At 45.9% G+C, this 15,430-nt stretch overlaps 1 protein-coding gene across 1 annotated transcript; it reads right to left on the bottom strand.

The window, feature by feature from the left end:
* Positions 1-6,087: 6,087 nt before the first annotated feature.
* Positions 6,088-14,722, bottom strand: LOC116821697 (prolactin-like). The gene is given in 6 exon segments (XM_032775062.2): positions 6,088-6,663; positions 9,913-10,092; positions 13,757-13,864; positions 14,286-14,470; positions 14,562-14,610; positions 14,612-14,722. Coding segments are annotated over 6 exon segments (828 nt in total). The 3' UTR covers positions 6,088-6,468.
* Between the last annotated feature and the right edge of the window lie 708 nt (positions 14,723-15,430).

The following is a 15,430-nucleotide window of genomic DNA, read 5'->3' as shown; positions in this document are numbered from 1 at the left end:
TGATCTCATTTACCTCCATGAAATAGTAACTCGACCACAGCAAATGGAATCACATGAGTATAATACCAGCATAGGAGAGATCAGAGTGAATGAATTCCACTGTCTTAGCTAATTTCATATTTCACTTTGAAAATCCACCTGGTCAGAGCACTTAAATGACAAGTGAAGGAGGGGAAAACATTTTGGCCTGGCTCTGACACATTTCTGGCCCTGCAGCAATGGCAGCATGAGTAGAGGGAGCCAAGGATTACCTGAAGCACAAACAAAAAGATTAAGTAAGAAACAGGAAATGAATCCCACCTGACATCTGTGATGTAAACAGAGGAGTGGAGACAGCATTCTAAATAATGCTTATTCAAATACAGACAGCATGGTCATCACATCAAAGAGAAAATCAGATTTATTCCCCACTATGCCCAGTGTACATCTTGTCTTTCTTTAATTAGCCCATGTTGGTTTGAGAGAGTCCTTTGTACTTAATCCCTTTATCTGGCTGTTGGCTTTGGGCTTTGCCACTTAATAAAAGAATGGCATTCTTTAAGCCTTCCGAAAGGTGAGACAATGTATAGCCTCCTTTCTCATAAGATTCAATAAGATCAAAGAAGTAGAAATATTTCTGTGTGTGGCTGACACATTCATATTATATGCTTCATAAGTATGCCATTCCTTCATGCTGCACCTTTGCTGGTTCCATTTTTGATGATTTAACCCTTATAGTGTTTTTTACTTTTGGATACCTGATGTGTGATACCTGTACTAAAGTACAAGCCTCTGACTGACATGAACTTTGCAGAGAGAATGTTGGTAAGTGGGTGGATTACATCAGAGAAAATCTTTTTGCCTTAATCAATGTGTGTTCCTGTTGTACTCTCTCTTTATTGGCATCACAGAGAATGGGATCATCCCTAATTGGCACAGTATATGCCACACATTCATTAGAGTGCTAGTACAGGTAAGTAAATGGCAATGCTGGACCGCAGCTTGGAGTGATTTTTGCCCATAGTACAGGGTAAATTTGCTGTATTGGTTCATAGCTGTAACCATATTTTTGATGACCAACTTTCATATTTGCTTGATGTCAACAGCATGTAGAAGAGGGTGTTGTGAATTGCTTTCTAGACCTGTTACTCAGGTAAAAGAAATGAAATCACTAGATCTGTACTGTAAACAATCATAATGATGGTGCCCTTGTCAATTGTTACTGAATCTTGACAGTAACATGGGTTTTGCACTATAAGGGCTACATTTAGTAGGTGTCCATCACCAATTCCCTCTCTTAACATTTGCTCTGAGGATACATTGCCTTAATATAGAAGGAGCTGTTTGGATGCCTATTACTTTGAACATTTCAATGGGTTTTCCTCTTTTTTTCTGTTTTCACAGTTTTATGCTGGTATCTTGATTTATTTAGTTATCTATACAACGAAATCTAATTGTGATAGATACAGTATTGTTAGTGAGAGATGATTTAAATGGCAATTGATGGGATATCCTTTAACTTTCTTTTGCTGATCAGTAAATAGCTATTCCCGATTGGTGTCAGAGGCAATGTCACTGTTGGGAGAGAGGGGAATATAAAAAGGCATTGGGAGTATGAGGAGCATAGCCACAAGCCGTAGTTTTTCCATATGCCTACATTTGTTGATCTCACAAATCTCTAGTTTCGTTATTATAAGAAGCCTCAGTTCCTTTAGAAAACACTGGAAATCAGAAATAATTAGTTTTGTATTCTATAATATATATGTAATATCATCTTGTCTAAGAAATTATAGCGAGTAAGATCTTCAGAGCAGGAGCTATGTGTTCCTGTGTGTTTGTACTATGTCTAGGACAACAGGGTCCCAGTTCTGCTTGGGGCTTCTGAGTGCTTATATAATATAAATAGTCAAGAATAATTGCTATACTCCCTGCAACTTGCAATGTGAGCTCCATTCAATTACTGATAACTCCGTGAAAAATGAGAGCACGAATAAATTGCTTGACTTGCCTCCTACCTCTGTCTAACCAGCAAATGCAAAGGGGGTTCTTGTGCAAAGCAGAATGGGATAGGAAAGGAGAATTAATTGACTTTGTCTAGTTCTCTCCAATCAGAGGAGATACACAATGCAGAGCATGAAAAGGTAGATGAGCAAGGGCTTAGCCATAGAAAACCTGATTCACGAAGACCATCTCCATCCAAGCAACTCACATCCCACCCGTAGATAAAAACAGCATTCAGGTGCCCTCCTTGGTTGTACTGTTACAAGAAGAGGACAAGTGGCAAGTTCAGGGAACTTCTTGGTTGAGTCTCTTCCCGTTTTTATTGTATTTGCTACGGTAGTATAAGACATTGTACATTTGTTGTGGTTAGCTGTAAGTTTTGGATATTCATAGGCTCAGTAAGAGCTTTGGATTTTGGCTCCTTCATCAGTTTTGCAATAACTTACCAAATAGCTTAGGCACTCTGGGCTAGATTCACGAAGGCACTTAGGGGCTGCTGCAATGCCTCACTTTTAGATGCCCTGTTGCCAGTGGAATTAACAACCCTGAGTTAGGCACCCAGGCTCCCTGTACAATGGATGGGGAAAGTTATGGGATTCACAGAAGCCTGCACACTGAGTAGGGAGCCATCTGCGCTAGCCCTTAGAAAAAAACAAGCAGATGGCTGTGGCCTAAATCCTGCCCCTCTCACAGAACTAGGTTCCTAACTCTGCTTGGGACTCATAGCTGTGAACCCTCTCTTGGAGAAGGTGCCTAAGCCACTTTTTGCAAGAAGTGTAGAAGCAGGTACTTGTAACAGTTAGCCCAGTACTTAGGGCCCTTAGCTGAGTTGTGGGAAGCCTGTGTTCAACCCCATTTTCCTCATCATGCAAAGGAGGGAATCAAATCTGGGTTTCTAATATCCCAGATGCATACACTACCCACTGGCCTAAAAGGGGGCTCTCCTGGTCAACCTTGTGAGGCCTTTTTGTGTGGGTTAAGGCAGAATACCTCATTTGTGAATCTCACTGGGGCCTAGGCACCAACCTGCTGGGTGGCATCAGGGCTAAGGCTGTGTGCATGCTCAGTTACCTAAATTTAGGCCCTTTGGCAGGCCCTTATGTGCCTAGGGATGTTGGGAGGCAGCTAAGTAGGGTGGTTGTGAATTCCAGTGGTGCCTAAATGTTTGACTTAGGTGCCTTAGTCCCTTTGTGAATCTAGCTCTCTGGGGATAACTAACATTATGCTATCTGAAATGTGACTTTTTCCACTCTGCTGTTGGAAGACAACCTGAGGAAAATCACTTGGGATGAGTTGCAGAGGTGCTGAGTTCTTGCAGATATCCTCTGAAAAAGTAAGGCCAGCTCTGCATTATGGACGCTCAGACATAACTTGACAAGTTGCTGCTTGGTGTTCAGTTCTAAGTCATCTCTTTGATTTTCTATGGTTTCCCACAGTAGATGTGCATATGCTTGCAAACTGTGTCCAATTCCGGCAAAAATGTACTCTAATAGTGCAAATGGCACTGCTCCCAGTAATAAAGTTAAGCACTTGCATGAGTATTTGCAAGATCAGGGCCCAGGTAATCATGAATGCCAACACTGAGTCCAAATGAGTTATAAATGCCTACTCATATGCATCATCTGGACTCAGAAGGCAAAGATGTTTCATTCTCGACTAGTGTAAATTCAAATTATGTGCCATTCATTTGTTATAGTTAGGAAAATATAAAATAGCTCCTCCCATATCTTGGCACTGACTCTGGATATGTGTGCAGGAAACACACCCCTATCCACCATCCAAACTTGGCACTCAGACTGAACCAGTAATTAGGCCAGGAGTGGGCAAACTTTTTGGCCCAAGGGCCATATCGGGGAATGGAAATTGTATGGCAGGCCATGAATACTCACAAAATTGGGATTGGGGTGTGGGAGGGGGTGCACGCTCTGGGGATGAGGAGTTTGGGGTACAGGTGGGTGCTCTGGGCTGGGATTGAGGGGTTTGGAGAGCGGGACGGGGATCAGGGCTGGGGCAGGGGGTTGCGAGAGGCTCAGGAGGTGCAGGCTCTGAGTGGTGTTACGTCAAGTGGCTCCCGGAAGCAGTGGCATGTCCCTTCTCTGGAGGCACAGCCAGGCGGCTCTGCACACTGCCCATCCACAGGCATTGCCCCTCCAGCTCCCATTGGAGCGCGCAGGAGCCAGAATGGGCCCATGCTGCGGCTTCCGGGAGCCGTATGTTGTGGCCCTGCACCCCAGCTGGAGTGAGGCCAAGCTGCGTTATGCAACACTTGACCCAGCGCCCCAGCTGGAGTGAGGCCAAGCTGCGTTATGCAATACTTGACCCAGCACCCCAGCTGGAACACTGCTGAGCTGTGTGGTCCGGCCGCCGATCCAGCCCCCCGACCATAGTGGGGCTGAGCTGCATGGTGTGGCTCACAAGCTGGCTTAAAATGGCTTGCGGGCTGGATCCGGCCCACAGGCCCTAGTTTGCCCACCCCTGAAGCCGTTTGGACCATTCTAACACGACTTGGCTGCCCAAGAAAATTTGTCCAGATTATACGCCTTTTTTATGACAGCATGACATGCGAAGTATTGTCTGGTGGAGCCACATCAGCCCCCTTCAACATCACCAATGGCATGAAACAAGGATGTGTTCTCACTCCTGTCCTATTTAACCTGTTCTTTGCATGCGTCCTTAACCATGCAATGAAAGATCTGGACCGAGGTATATACTTGAAATACTGGCACAATGGTTTGGCCTCCGTCGCCTGAATGCAAAGACTAAGACAGTGCAGAAACTCCTTCTTGAGGCACTCTTTGCCAATGACTGTGCTCTCATTGCTCACACTGAAAATGATCTTCAGCACATTGTCAACAAGTTTGCTGAGGCCTCACAACTCTTCGGACTAACTATCAGCCTCGGAAAGACAGAAGTTCTTCATCAACCTGCACCTGGATCAAATGCTTCTGTCCCGAGTATCTCCATTGACGGCACTCATCTTAAAGTAGTGGAGAACTTTAACTACCTGGGTAGTGTCATATCCAGTGATGGATCACTGGATAATGAGATCAACGCACCAATATCCAAAGCAAGCCATGCACTTGGCTGTCTGCATGTCAAAGTTTTAAACCACCACAACATCCGGATGTCAACAAAACTGCTTGTGTACAGAGCTGTTGTTCTCTCATCTCTTTTGTACAGGTGCGAAACATGGACACTGTATAGGTGTCACATCAAGCAGCTTGAAGCATTCCACATGCGCTGCCTCCCCAACGTCATGAAGATCCGCTGGCAAGACAAAGTGCCCAATCTCAAGGTCTTCAAGAAAGCCCAGATGACAAGCATTGAAATGATGATCATGAAGTCACAGCTACGTTGGACTGGTCATGTCAGCCGCATGAATGCCAACAGAATCCCCCGCCAGCTTCTGTATGGTGAGCTCTCGCAGGGCATCCGGCATATAGGTCGTCCACAGAAACGTTACAAGGACACCATCAAAGCCAATCTGCAGTACAGCAAGTATCAAACCTAGGGACCTTGAGGACGCTGCCAGCGACAGAACACAGTGGCGTGCAACAGTTAGAAATACCTGCATCGCCTTTGAGGAAGACCGCTGCCGGTGTCTACAAGAGGCACGCGAACGACGTCATAGAGCATCAGCAGCGCACAATCCACTGACCGCGAACTTCCCATGCACCATCTGCAGCAAAATGTTCACCTCTAGGATTGGCTTGTACAGTCATCAGAGGGCACACCATGAGACCAACAACAGATGATCTGCACAGATTTGTCATCATTGGATCGATGGACTACCAAGAAGGTATTAGGCCCTTACTTATGTGCCATAGTACTTTTTTCCATAGGAGTTCTCAGTGGGACTACTCATGCAGTAAGGTGCTACTCAGTGTCAGAGTATCAGACTCCTGAAACTACATCAATACTTGTAAAAGCTTGCAGCAAGTTAGGAAAAAAGTTAGAAGTTTGATGGGGAAGAAGGGTAGTCAGAGGGTCATGTATCCTCCTAAACCCATCAGTAATACCATACATTGCTTACTCTTAAACATAAATACTTTGTCACATGATAAATGAATCAACTTTTATTGTAAAAATATACTTCATTTAAAGTCTATGCATGTTTGTACCAAGACTTAGCTAATTTATTGATGTTTAGCTTCAATGACAATACGCACACCTGAAAATGTGTGAGCTATTTAAACTGCAGTGTGACATACTGTAGTAAACACAGAAACTGATTTATGCACTATCACTGAAATCCACTCTTCCTGGTGTGTGAAACTCACATACACACATTATGCCTTATTTAATATTTCAACTGTGTAGGTTAACAGTATAAAATAAATAAGTGGCAAAGCCATTCAAAACTAGTTTTCTATGTTAATAATTTACTATTACTGTAAATGTCCTAAAACCCTTATAAATTATTTTTGTTCCATCTTTGCAAACAACATGTAGCTTTAATTCTGAAAATTGCCTGTCAGAGATTAAAATTCAACAACTATTTCCTGGCCAAATCCTACATTTAAGAATTTTTAAGTAGCTTTGTACTTTATTGGAGTCTCTCCTGAAGCAGTGAATAAACTCATAGTCACTCATCAAATTTGCTTCATTACTAATGGATAAACCAGCTGCCTCTGATGATCCCATTCCATTCAATGAATTGCTGATGATCCCCATTGACTGCATCTGTACGGAAAACAGAATATGTATGACTGTAACCTGTCAATGGATATAAACGTGCGTAGAACCAAAATCCTCAAAGTGCTAGTGTTGAAGCTAACAAAATCAGGGTTTATAGAATATCCACTAATGAAATCATCAGCTAATGTAGACTGCTCACCTCCAGGTTTTTTATGCAAGTACTGAAAAAATTTGTGCTAAGTTCTCTAGAGAACGATGGTACTGCATTTCCTACTACCCAGGGCCTACATAAGAGTCTGACTAGTTGGAAGTGGTCTCATATTGTTTCTAGAAATTCTGCCTCTGAAAGAAAACTTTGGCAATGCTATCAAGGACATAACACTCTTTGAACATGGAGTTAGGTAAAGGCCACTCTTCAGTATGGCTGCCCCATCTCAAGATAGTACAGTGGATCAGTTTTCTTCAGACTTGTAGCCTTATTTAACGAACTTCATCTAGAAAGGTGCTAGGGCTTCTAGCAGGTTCTGATCACCCCCAAGAGCTGTTAAAGTCAATGCAAAATGAGGGCTCTCACCACCTCTCAGAAGGACTGGCCACCTGGCAAGATCAAGCCCAGATTCAGTGTAATATGGACAAATACTGTCACATGACACTGTTTATGCAACAGGTAGTTTCAATTTGATATTGTTTCCTTCTTATACTTTACTATTTGTGAAACCTTGGTAACACACACAGAACAATATGGACATAGCTGCCATTCCCTCAGAGAGCCTCCCATCCAAGAATTTCCCCAAGACATGTTGTAGAAATGGGCCTGAGCTACAAGCCTAGATACAAATATCCTGAACTTGGGCGAAGCTTCAATCTGTTTTTGAATTTTATGTTTGGCTCCAGCTCTAGGATAAACTAAACAAAAATCCAGATATTTAAATGCCCCTGAATTCTGGGGCAGTGTTAATCCATATTCATAGCCAAACTGAAGACTGGGCTTCCCCGTTTATAGCTCTGTCCTATGAGGTGCTGTTCAATTTCACTTCACTGGTGGCTGCATTTCAGCAGTGGATAAAATGACCCCTCTGCTGTATATGCTGAGTAGTATGTCCGTTTCAATTTGTATCATCCTGTGGTGAGATAGTAAGGTTTTTTCTCTTATTTTTTAACTATTTAGTGGGATGTCTGCATGGGAATAAACATGTTAATTGTCAGAGACAAAGAAAATAGGCCTGATTCTACATTCCTTGTTCAGTCACAGCTTCAGCTGAGTTTAGTGAGAGTTGTGAGTGCACATGGAATAGAAGATCAGGCCCACTATCTGGTAATTAAAAGTGAGAGAGCTGCAAATATAAATCAGATGCCACAATGTACATTTACCAGAAAGCATTTGTCACAGGGCTTTAAAATAGTTATTTAAGTAGCTAGGGGTGAAATCCAGAAAGGGGCTTGGGGGTTGTGACACTCAGGGTACGTCTACACTGCACGATTATTTCGAATTAGCTTAAACCAATATTACAAAACAGATCTAATAAAATCGGTTTAGCGCGTCCACAGTGGGATCACGAAATCGATTGTTTGCGTCCATGATCCAAAGCTACCATCGATTTCAGGAGCGGTGCACTGTGGGTAGCTGTTCCCCAGCTATCCCATAGTTCCCACTTCCGTGTTGAGAGCACAGTGCCTGATGGGGCAGAAAACATTGCCACCGGGTGTGCTGGGTAAGCCTCACCCCTCCCTTTGTGAAGGCAGCCAGCAACCCTTTGGCGCCTTTTCCCGGAGTGCATTGAGCAAACGCCATAGCACGCAATCATGGACCTGAGATCACAAACGGTATCCTGACCGTTCAACACCCGCGTACTCTCTGCCAGCAGCATTCAGTACCAGAGGGTACATTTACAGTACTCAAGGAATTATTTATGTTTACTTCTCTTTCACGTGCTGGGGGGGGAAGAGACTGACAAGCTGTTTGCGTGAACCACGCAAGACACCGTGTATTAAGCTACAGACATTGGCGCTCAGCCAAGAATGCAAATAGTTTTCAGAGACTGCTGTTGGAGACTGGAGCTGTAGTCCTCATTACCCCCTCCCTCCCTCCATGAGCATCCATTTGAGTCTTGCTTCCCGTTACGTTGTCAGCACCGCTGTGTATCCTGAGTTTATTTTCAAACGCTTTGGCATTTCCTGTTCTTTAATGGAGCTCTGGATAAACAGATTTGTCTCACCTACAGCGATCAGATCTAGTATCTCCCGTAAGTTCAATGCAGGAGCTACTTGCATTTGAACTGCATCGCCACCGTGCTATCAGACTGGACACGTGAAAGCAGAAAATGTCACTCTAAAGGTCTCGGGCTTTTCCTGTTTACGCACTCCGCATCCGAGTTCGGATTGCGGACCCGAGCGGTCAGTGGTGGACTGTGGAATACCTCTGGGAGGCCGATAATGCTCGTTTCGTCCACACGAACCCTAATCCGAGTTATCACTTTCGAATTTAGCGCTACTCCTCTCGTCTGGGAGGAGTTCCGAAATCGATTTAAGGAGCCGTTTAACTCGATATTAATGTCGACGTCGTGTGAACGGGTACAGCATTAAATCGGTATATCGGCCATTAAACCGATTTAAAGTCGCAGTGTAGACCTGGCCTCAGTGTTGCAATGCCTAACTTTTAGGCCCCTAGCAAATCTCAGGAACAATTTTGCGATCCACAAAGCTGAGTTAATTGCCCAGGCTTCCTATACAATGAATGGGGAGAGAAAGCCACCTAAGAATGAGATCCACAAAAGCCAGCATGCTAGGCAGGAAGCTGCCTAAGCTAGCCAATTGGAGATGCTGACCTGCTAAGGCCATGCCCCTTTCTCAGAGATAGGTGCCTCAGTCCAGGATGCAGGGAGCTGCCTAGCTCCCTTGGCTTAGGCACCTAGGTAGTTTCTTGCTGGAATGAGTTCAGTGCTGGCCTTGTGCCACACAAAGCATCCTGAGAAAGAAATGATGCTAGGACTCACCTGATCACTTTTAGTCCAGTACTCCGCTGAGATGTGGGGGAGACAGGTTCAACTCCCCTCTCTCCGGCAGGCATGGGAAAGATTGGAACTGGGGTCTCCTACCTCTCAGGAGTATGCTGTAACCACTGAGCTATTGGATAGTGTAATGTGGGGCTCCCTCCGTCTCTCCTGTTGAATCTGTTCCACTGTAAACACCCATGCTAGGGCTATATCTTTGTAACTGAGAGCCAAATTTGGCCTCGAGAACCCTTTGGTGTTTCAGTATAATTGGTATTAAAAAAAATTAGGTTGAAAATCTTGCCTTCTCTGTTACTTTCTCCATTCCAGTCTTCAGCTCATGCACCATATTGCTGATTTGCTTTGCTTTGCTCAGGCTGTCACTAGATAATTCTTGATGATGACCAATATTCTGGTCAAAGTGGGAAAGTGGTTCCTTCCAGGCTTGCAAGAGTCTCAGTATCAAGTGAGTGAGTTCTTCTCTCTTGAAAACAAAATATGAAAGAACTTTCCTATTAGTGGCATCAAAGTGTATGAACAACGATGTTCTCATTGGGCACAATATACTTAAACAGATAATGATACTTAAAATCTGGGCACATTTAAAATCTCTATGCATACAATTCATAACTAACTTTCAAATGTTTAGCAAATAAGTTTCATGGGCTTCTTCTCTCTAGTTGTACATCAGTATGAACAAAAAAACAAAATGACTTTACACATGCAACTTCTTCCCAAATTGCTTAGGACCTCATTCTGTAATCAAATTCTGCATCAAAGAGGTGGTACTTCCTTAAATAGTGCTAAATTGATATCAGATGCTAAACTGCTGAGTTGTTAGATGGAAAAAAAAAGTCTTAAGGGAAAACTTTCAAAAGTGCCTAAGGCCCAGATCCACAAAGGGACTCGGGCATTGCAATACCAAGCATTGCTGCTCTTAACTTTTAGGTGCCTAGAAAATCACAGGAACAAACACTCAGATGCACAGAGCCTGAGTTAGGTGCCTAGCTCCCTACACAATGAATGGGGAGAGATAGTTGCTTAGAGCTCCTCTGCATTGGGAACGTACATCAGCATAGCTACGTCTCTCAGGGAGTGAAAATCCACACCCATGAGAATGTAGCTATGCCTTCCTAACCTTCAGTGTAGACAGCACTAGGTCGATGGAAGAATTCTTCCATCGACTTAGCTACTGCCTCTCGGGGAGGTAAATTGCCTATGTCAATGGAAGAACTCCCCCATTGGCATAGGTAGGGTCTATGAAGCGCTAAAGAGACATAGCTGCAGCTGTTTCACTACTGAAGTATAAGTGTAGTCTGCAATCCACAAAAGCCAGCATGCTAGGTGGAGAACCACCTAAACTAGCCAATGGAGAGGCTAAGAGAGGGGTGTGTGTGATGAGCCTGGCCCCTCTCAGGAAGATAGGTGCCTATGCCCAGCCTGTGGGGAAGTGTCTATCTTGTGCTTAACAATTTACAAAGGAAAATCCCTTGCCTGGAATCAGGCATCTTAGACGTCTAAGTAGTTTCTGGTGGGAATAAGTTAGGCACCTGCCTTGCTCCACACAAAACACCCAGAGGAAGAGTTGCTGGTTCCTACTGTCTAACTTTTAGCTCAGTGGTTGGAGCATTCCTTTCAGATGAGGGTGATGCAGCTCCAGTTCCCCCCCGACTCTGTCTGAGTGGGAGAAAGGATGTGAACAGGAGGCCTCCACCTCTGAGCATTCTAACCACTGAGCTATGGGATAGTTTGATGTGGGGGCTCACTGAATCTCTCCTTTTGAAGTTCTTCCGCTGTGGCTAACTAATGAAAGAGTGATTGGAGCGGGGGACTAGATTCTGGGTCTCCCACCTTCCATGTAGGTGCCCTAATCTCTAGATTACAAAGTCTTTCTCTGTGGCCCAGTTACATTTCCACAGTGGATAAATAAATAGTCATTGGGCCAGGGCAAGAGTGCGAGAATGACTGGTTCAGTGCTTAGGGCACTACCTGACAGGTGGGAGACACAGGTGCAGTTGCCTTGTTCCAATCACTCTTTCATTAGTTAGCCAAGTGGAACAGTTTTAACAGGAGAGATTGAGGGAGCTCAACATCAGAGTATCTTGTAATTCAGTGGTTAGAGCTCTCCCCTGAGAGGCGGGACACCCTCCTGGTCAAATCTTTAACTGCCCCTCAGGCGGGGGAGGGGAGGGAATTGAAGCTGGGTTTCCCAAATGTCAGGTGAATGCTCTATCCACTGGGCTAAAAGTTGGAAGGTTGGAAACACTTCTACTGGTGAGATTTTTGAAGTGGACCCAATGCAGTAGGCGGCCTCTGAGCACATTTTAGGTGGCCAAATGCCTGTGTGTCACCTGGTTCATGGATTGCTCCAGAGTTTATGCAGGAGATGGGCCTCTGGGTGCCTAGGGAGGCAGTAGTGCACATGCTCAGAGGCAGGAACTTCTATACCTAGGGAATTTTTACACTGAAAAACATAGGCACCAAGTGAGTATAGACACCTATAGGGTTTGGTGGGAGTTTTGTGGATTGTAGTGGAGTCAAAACTGGGATTTAGGCACCTAAATACCTCTGGGTCTGGGGCTATGTGACTTAGGAGCCTAAGCCTCTGACTTTCCATGAGATTTAGGCTCCTAAATGCTTAAATTGCTTTTGAAAATGGCACTAAAGTTCCTTAGCTGCTTTTGAAACTGTTATCCTTCTTGTCAGCTGTATGTATTCTGAGCCAATCTGTTTTCACTTGTTTTCCCCATTACTTTAATGTCAAAACCAAAGAGAAAAGTTGCTAAATAACACTTTTGTAGATTTCTTTTTCTTTTCTCCCATTTTTTCTTTTTATCCATCCCCCTTTTACAATATTTTTCACACCTGTCTGTGTGTCCTTGGCTTTTCAATGTCTGCTTTTCCTCACTATTTTTAAAATACTTTTCTTAGCTTTGAGATCCTACAGTTTCTTTGCTTGATTTCTGTTCCTCACTATACTTTTTCCTCTTTGAAACATTTCTATTTAAAAATATTTGCTTCTCTCTCCATCCGCCCCATGGTTTTCTCATAATGGCTTTCTAAGTTTCACAGTGGCACTGATTAATCAAATTTATTTGTAGAGGTCACAGCTAATTCCTAGATTTGTCTTTCATTGTGCCAGAGTAAATTAAAGGGAAAACGTATCCCTCTTTGTCTTTTGGGATGTCTCACCTTTGTTTAAGTATTTCAGTGCCGTTCTTATAACTAATGATTGTGAATTAATCTTATAGAGCCCCACAAACATTATTTCTTACAATATAGAAGGAAATTGGGATTAATTGTGAGATCTCAATTTCATCAGCTACCCTGCTTACACTCTGCAAATATGTAGGATGCAAGAACTTTAAAGAGGAAGCATCAGCTATAACTAAGGCTATGATTTTGTCACAGAGGTCGCGGAAGCCACAAAGACCTCTGTGACTTCAGCCCCGAGGGCTGGGAGCTGCATGGTTCTACCACCTCCCGCAGCAGCAGGGAGCTGTAAGATACCCCCTCCACCTGAAGCACTAGGCCCCCAAGCTCCCAGCCCCCATGGGCAGCGGGGGTACCCCACAGTTCCCACCCAGCGCAGGGAAGGGTACCCCACAGCTCCCCAGCCGCCACCATGCAGGGGGACCATGGAGCTCTGAGTCCCCACGGGTGGTGGGGGCCCCGGAGCTCCCAGCCACCCCACAGCTGCCCAGTCCCTTCCCATTTTATCATGGATATTTTTAGTAAAAGTCAGGGACAGGTTACGGGCAATAAAAAAAAAAAATCCTGGAAGCCCCTGATCTGTCCCTGACTTTTACTAAAAATATCCATGACAAAATCTTAGCCTTCTAAGAGTACAAAATTCCCCTGGCTGGGACTATGGTGAGAATTCACCTATTAGCCATGTGAGGCTTCCTACCAGCAGGTGCTGAGCGTTTTCAACTTCCTTTGAAGCCGTGGGGAGTGGAGGATGCACAGCACTTTGCAGGATTGGGCCTGCCTCTTCAGTGAGGATCTTCTGTTCTTCCTTCCCTCCTTAGAATCTGGCACAGCTCAGTTTGACAAACTGTCCCCTTGAGTTTCCCCATACAAATTGTGGCTGTATCTTTAATCACTGCATGCCATATCAAATCCAGTGCAAGGTAATAGGGCCTTACCGGTATTTTTTGGACATACTCCTTGCCATTAGGGGTCAGCATCTTGGAGGTGTGGCATTTACCTGTCCATTTGCCCAACTTGTTTCCATTGGGTAGAAAGTTTTTTTCCTAAGGGGAAGAAAAAGAACTCAACACACCAGATGTTCCACAACTGTAGTTTGTAACTTTAGTGGTTTTCAATAGCCACTTTGTCCCCTTCAGGTCCAGTGCAACCATTTAGGCGACAAACCACTACATTACAATCAAAACACGGGAAAACTTGTGAGCAGAGCTAGCCCATGGAGCTACTATGTCACACGTGGTATGAGTAAATAAACACTGAGCAGGCAGTGCCAGGCTCCCGTAGATCATCAGCGGTACAGAACGGAGACAGCAAACAACAGACCGACCGCATACCCAGCCCAGGGCTTGAACTGTCAGGAGGAGAGAGGAAGCCAGATGCTTTGGGTCAGAGATCGCTCAGGTGGGCAGCAGAGGAGATCCCTGGAAGAGCAGGGGAGCCTGTGGCGTGGCAGGACAGGGCACTCACCAAGTCCACGTAGAGCGCCCTGGAGAGGCTGTGTAGCCTGTCCGAGTGCTGGATCACCCGGTCGAAAAGATCAGACACGGACAAGAAGCGGCAGCTCGAGTCTCCCTGCCGGGCACAAATTGCCACGAAAACGGCTCCTGGCGGCTTCCCCAGCAGCCAGAGCAGGGCGCACAGCCAGGCGTAACCTGGGAAGAGCGGATGGATCAAGACCAGCCCGCTACCCGACAGGCAACGCTAATGGCGCCGACTGGCGCGGGGTGGGGTTCAGCTGCTTACCTTTGCGCGCGGCGCGCATGGTGCAGGCGGGAGCGGCGGGCGGTCGCGGGGTCGGGTTGCTCTGGGATGTCCCTGGCGCCCCTATATATGCGCGCGTGGCGATGAGCACCAGGGTCAGCTAAGGCCACGCGGGTGCGTGCGGGGCGGCTGCTGTTCGTCATGGCTGGGTTCCTCAGCACTTGCCCCGGGCTTGCGGGGGTTAGCAAAGGGCGCGGAGCGGGGCCCTGGCTCCGGGAAACGCCGCAGCTCTGAGCGCGCTCCCCTGGGGCGCGAGTGTTAACCCCGAGAGAAACGGTAACTAGGGGCCTATGGAAGAGCCAGGAAGCACTGCGCGTGGGTATTGGATATTTCACCCAGCGCACACAGACTGTGTGCCCCTAATGAACGGTCACCGGACTGGTTTTTCCTCAGCCTCACCAGTCACTTCCCTGACTCAGTGTGGAATGAGGCCTGATCTCTACTGGCACAAGGCAGAGAATAGGTCCTTTGTACATAGCGCCTACATGGGGGAGGGTGGGGTGCACACTATGGCCTTGGCCTCCATCAGTGCTACTCTGGGTAGCACAGAGAACCAGGGCTGGCAAGTTGGTGATTCCCCCGCTACCTCTGGCTGGCACGGAAGCAGCCATACTAACCCCATACCACTCCCCTCTCCCAAACACCCCCCCAGGGCTGGCCTTAAGGAAAACGGCACCCTGGGCAAGCTTGTATTTTGGCACCTAGCACTTGCAGGTGCCACACCTCCATCTCCTGTGGCCTCTGCGGGCTCCCTTGGCTCCCCTCCCCTCCCATCACCCACGGGAAGGGCTGCACAGGCAGGATCCCCCGGCCACTGACTACTCTGCCACAGGAAGGGGGAACCCAGGGGC

Source organism: Chelonoidis abingdonii, chromosome 1, assembly GCF_003597395.2.
Source record: "Chelonoidis abingdonii isolate Lonesome George chromosome 1, CheloAbing_2.0, whole genome shotgun sequence".
Classification (NCBI taxonomy): domain Eukaryota; kingdom Metazoa; phylum Chordata; order Testudines; family Testudinidae; genus Chelonoidis; species Chelonoidis abingdonii.
The sequence above is the reverse complement of the archived record's forward strand: the minus strand, read 5'-3'. Positions and strand labels throughout refer to the sequence as shown.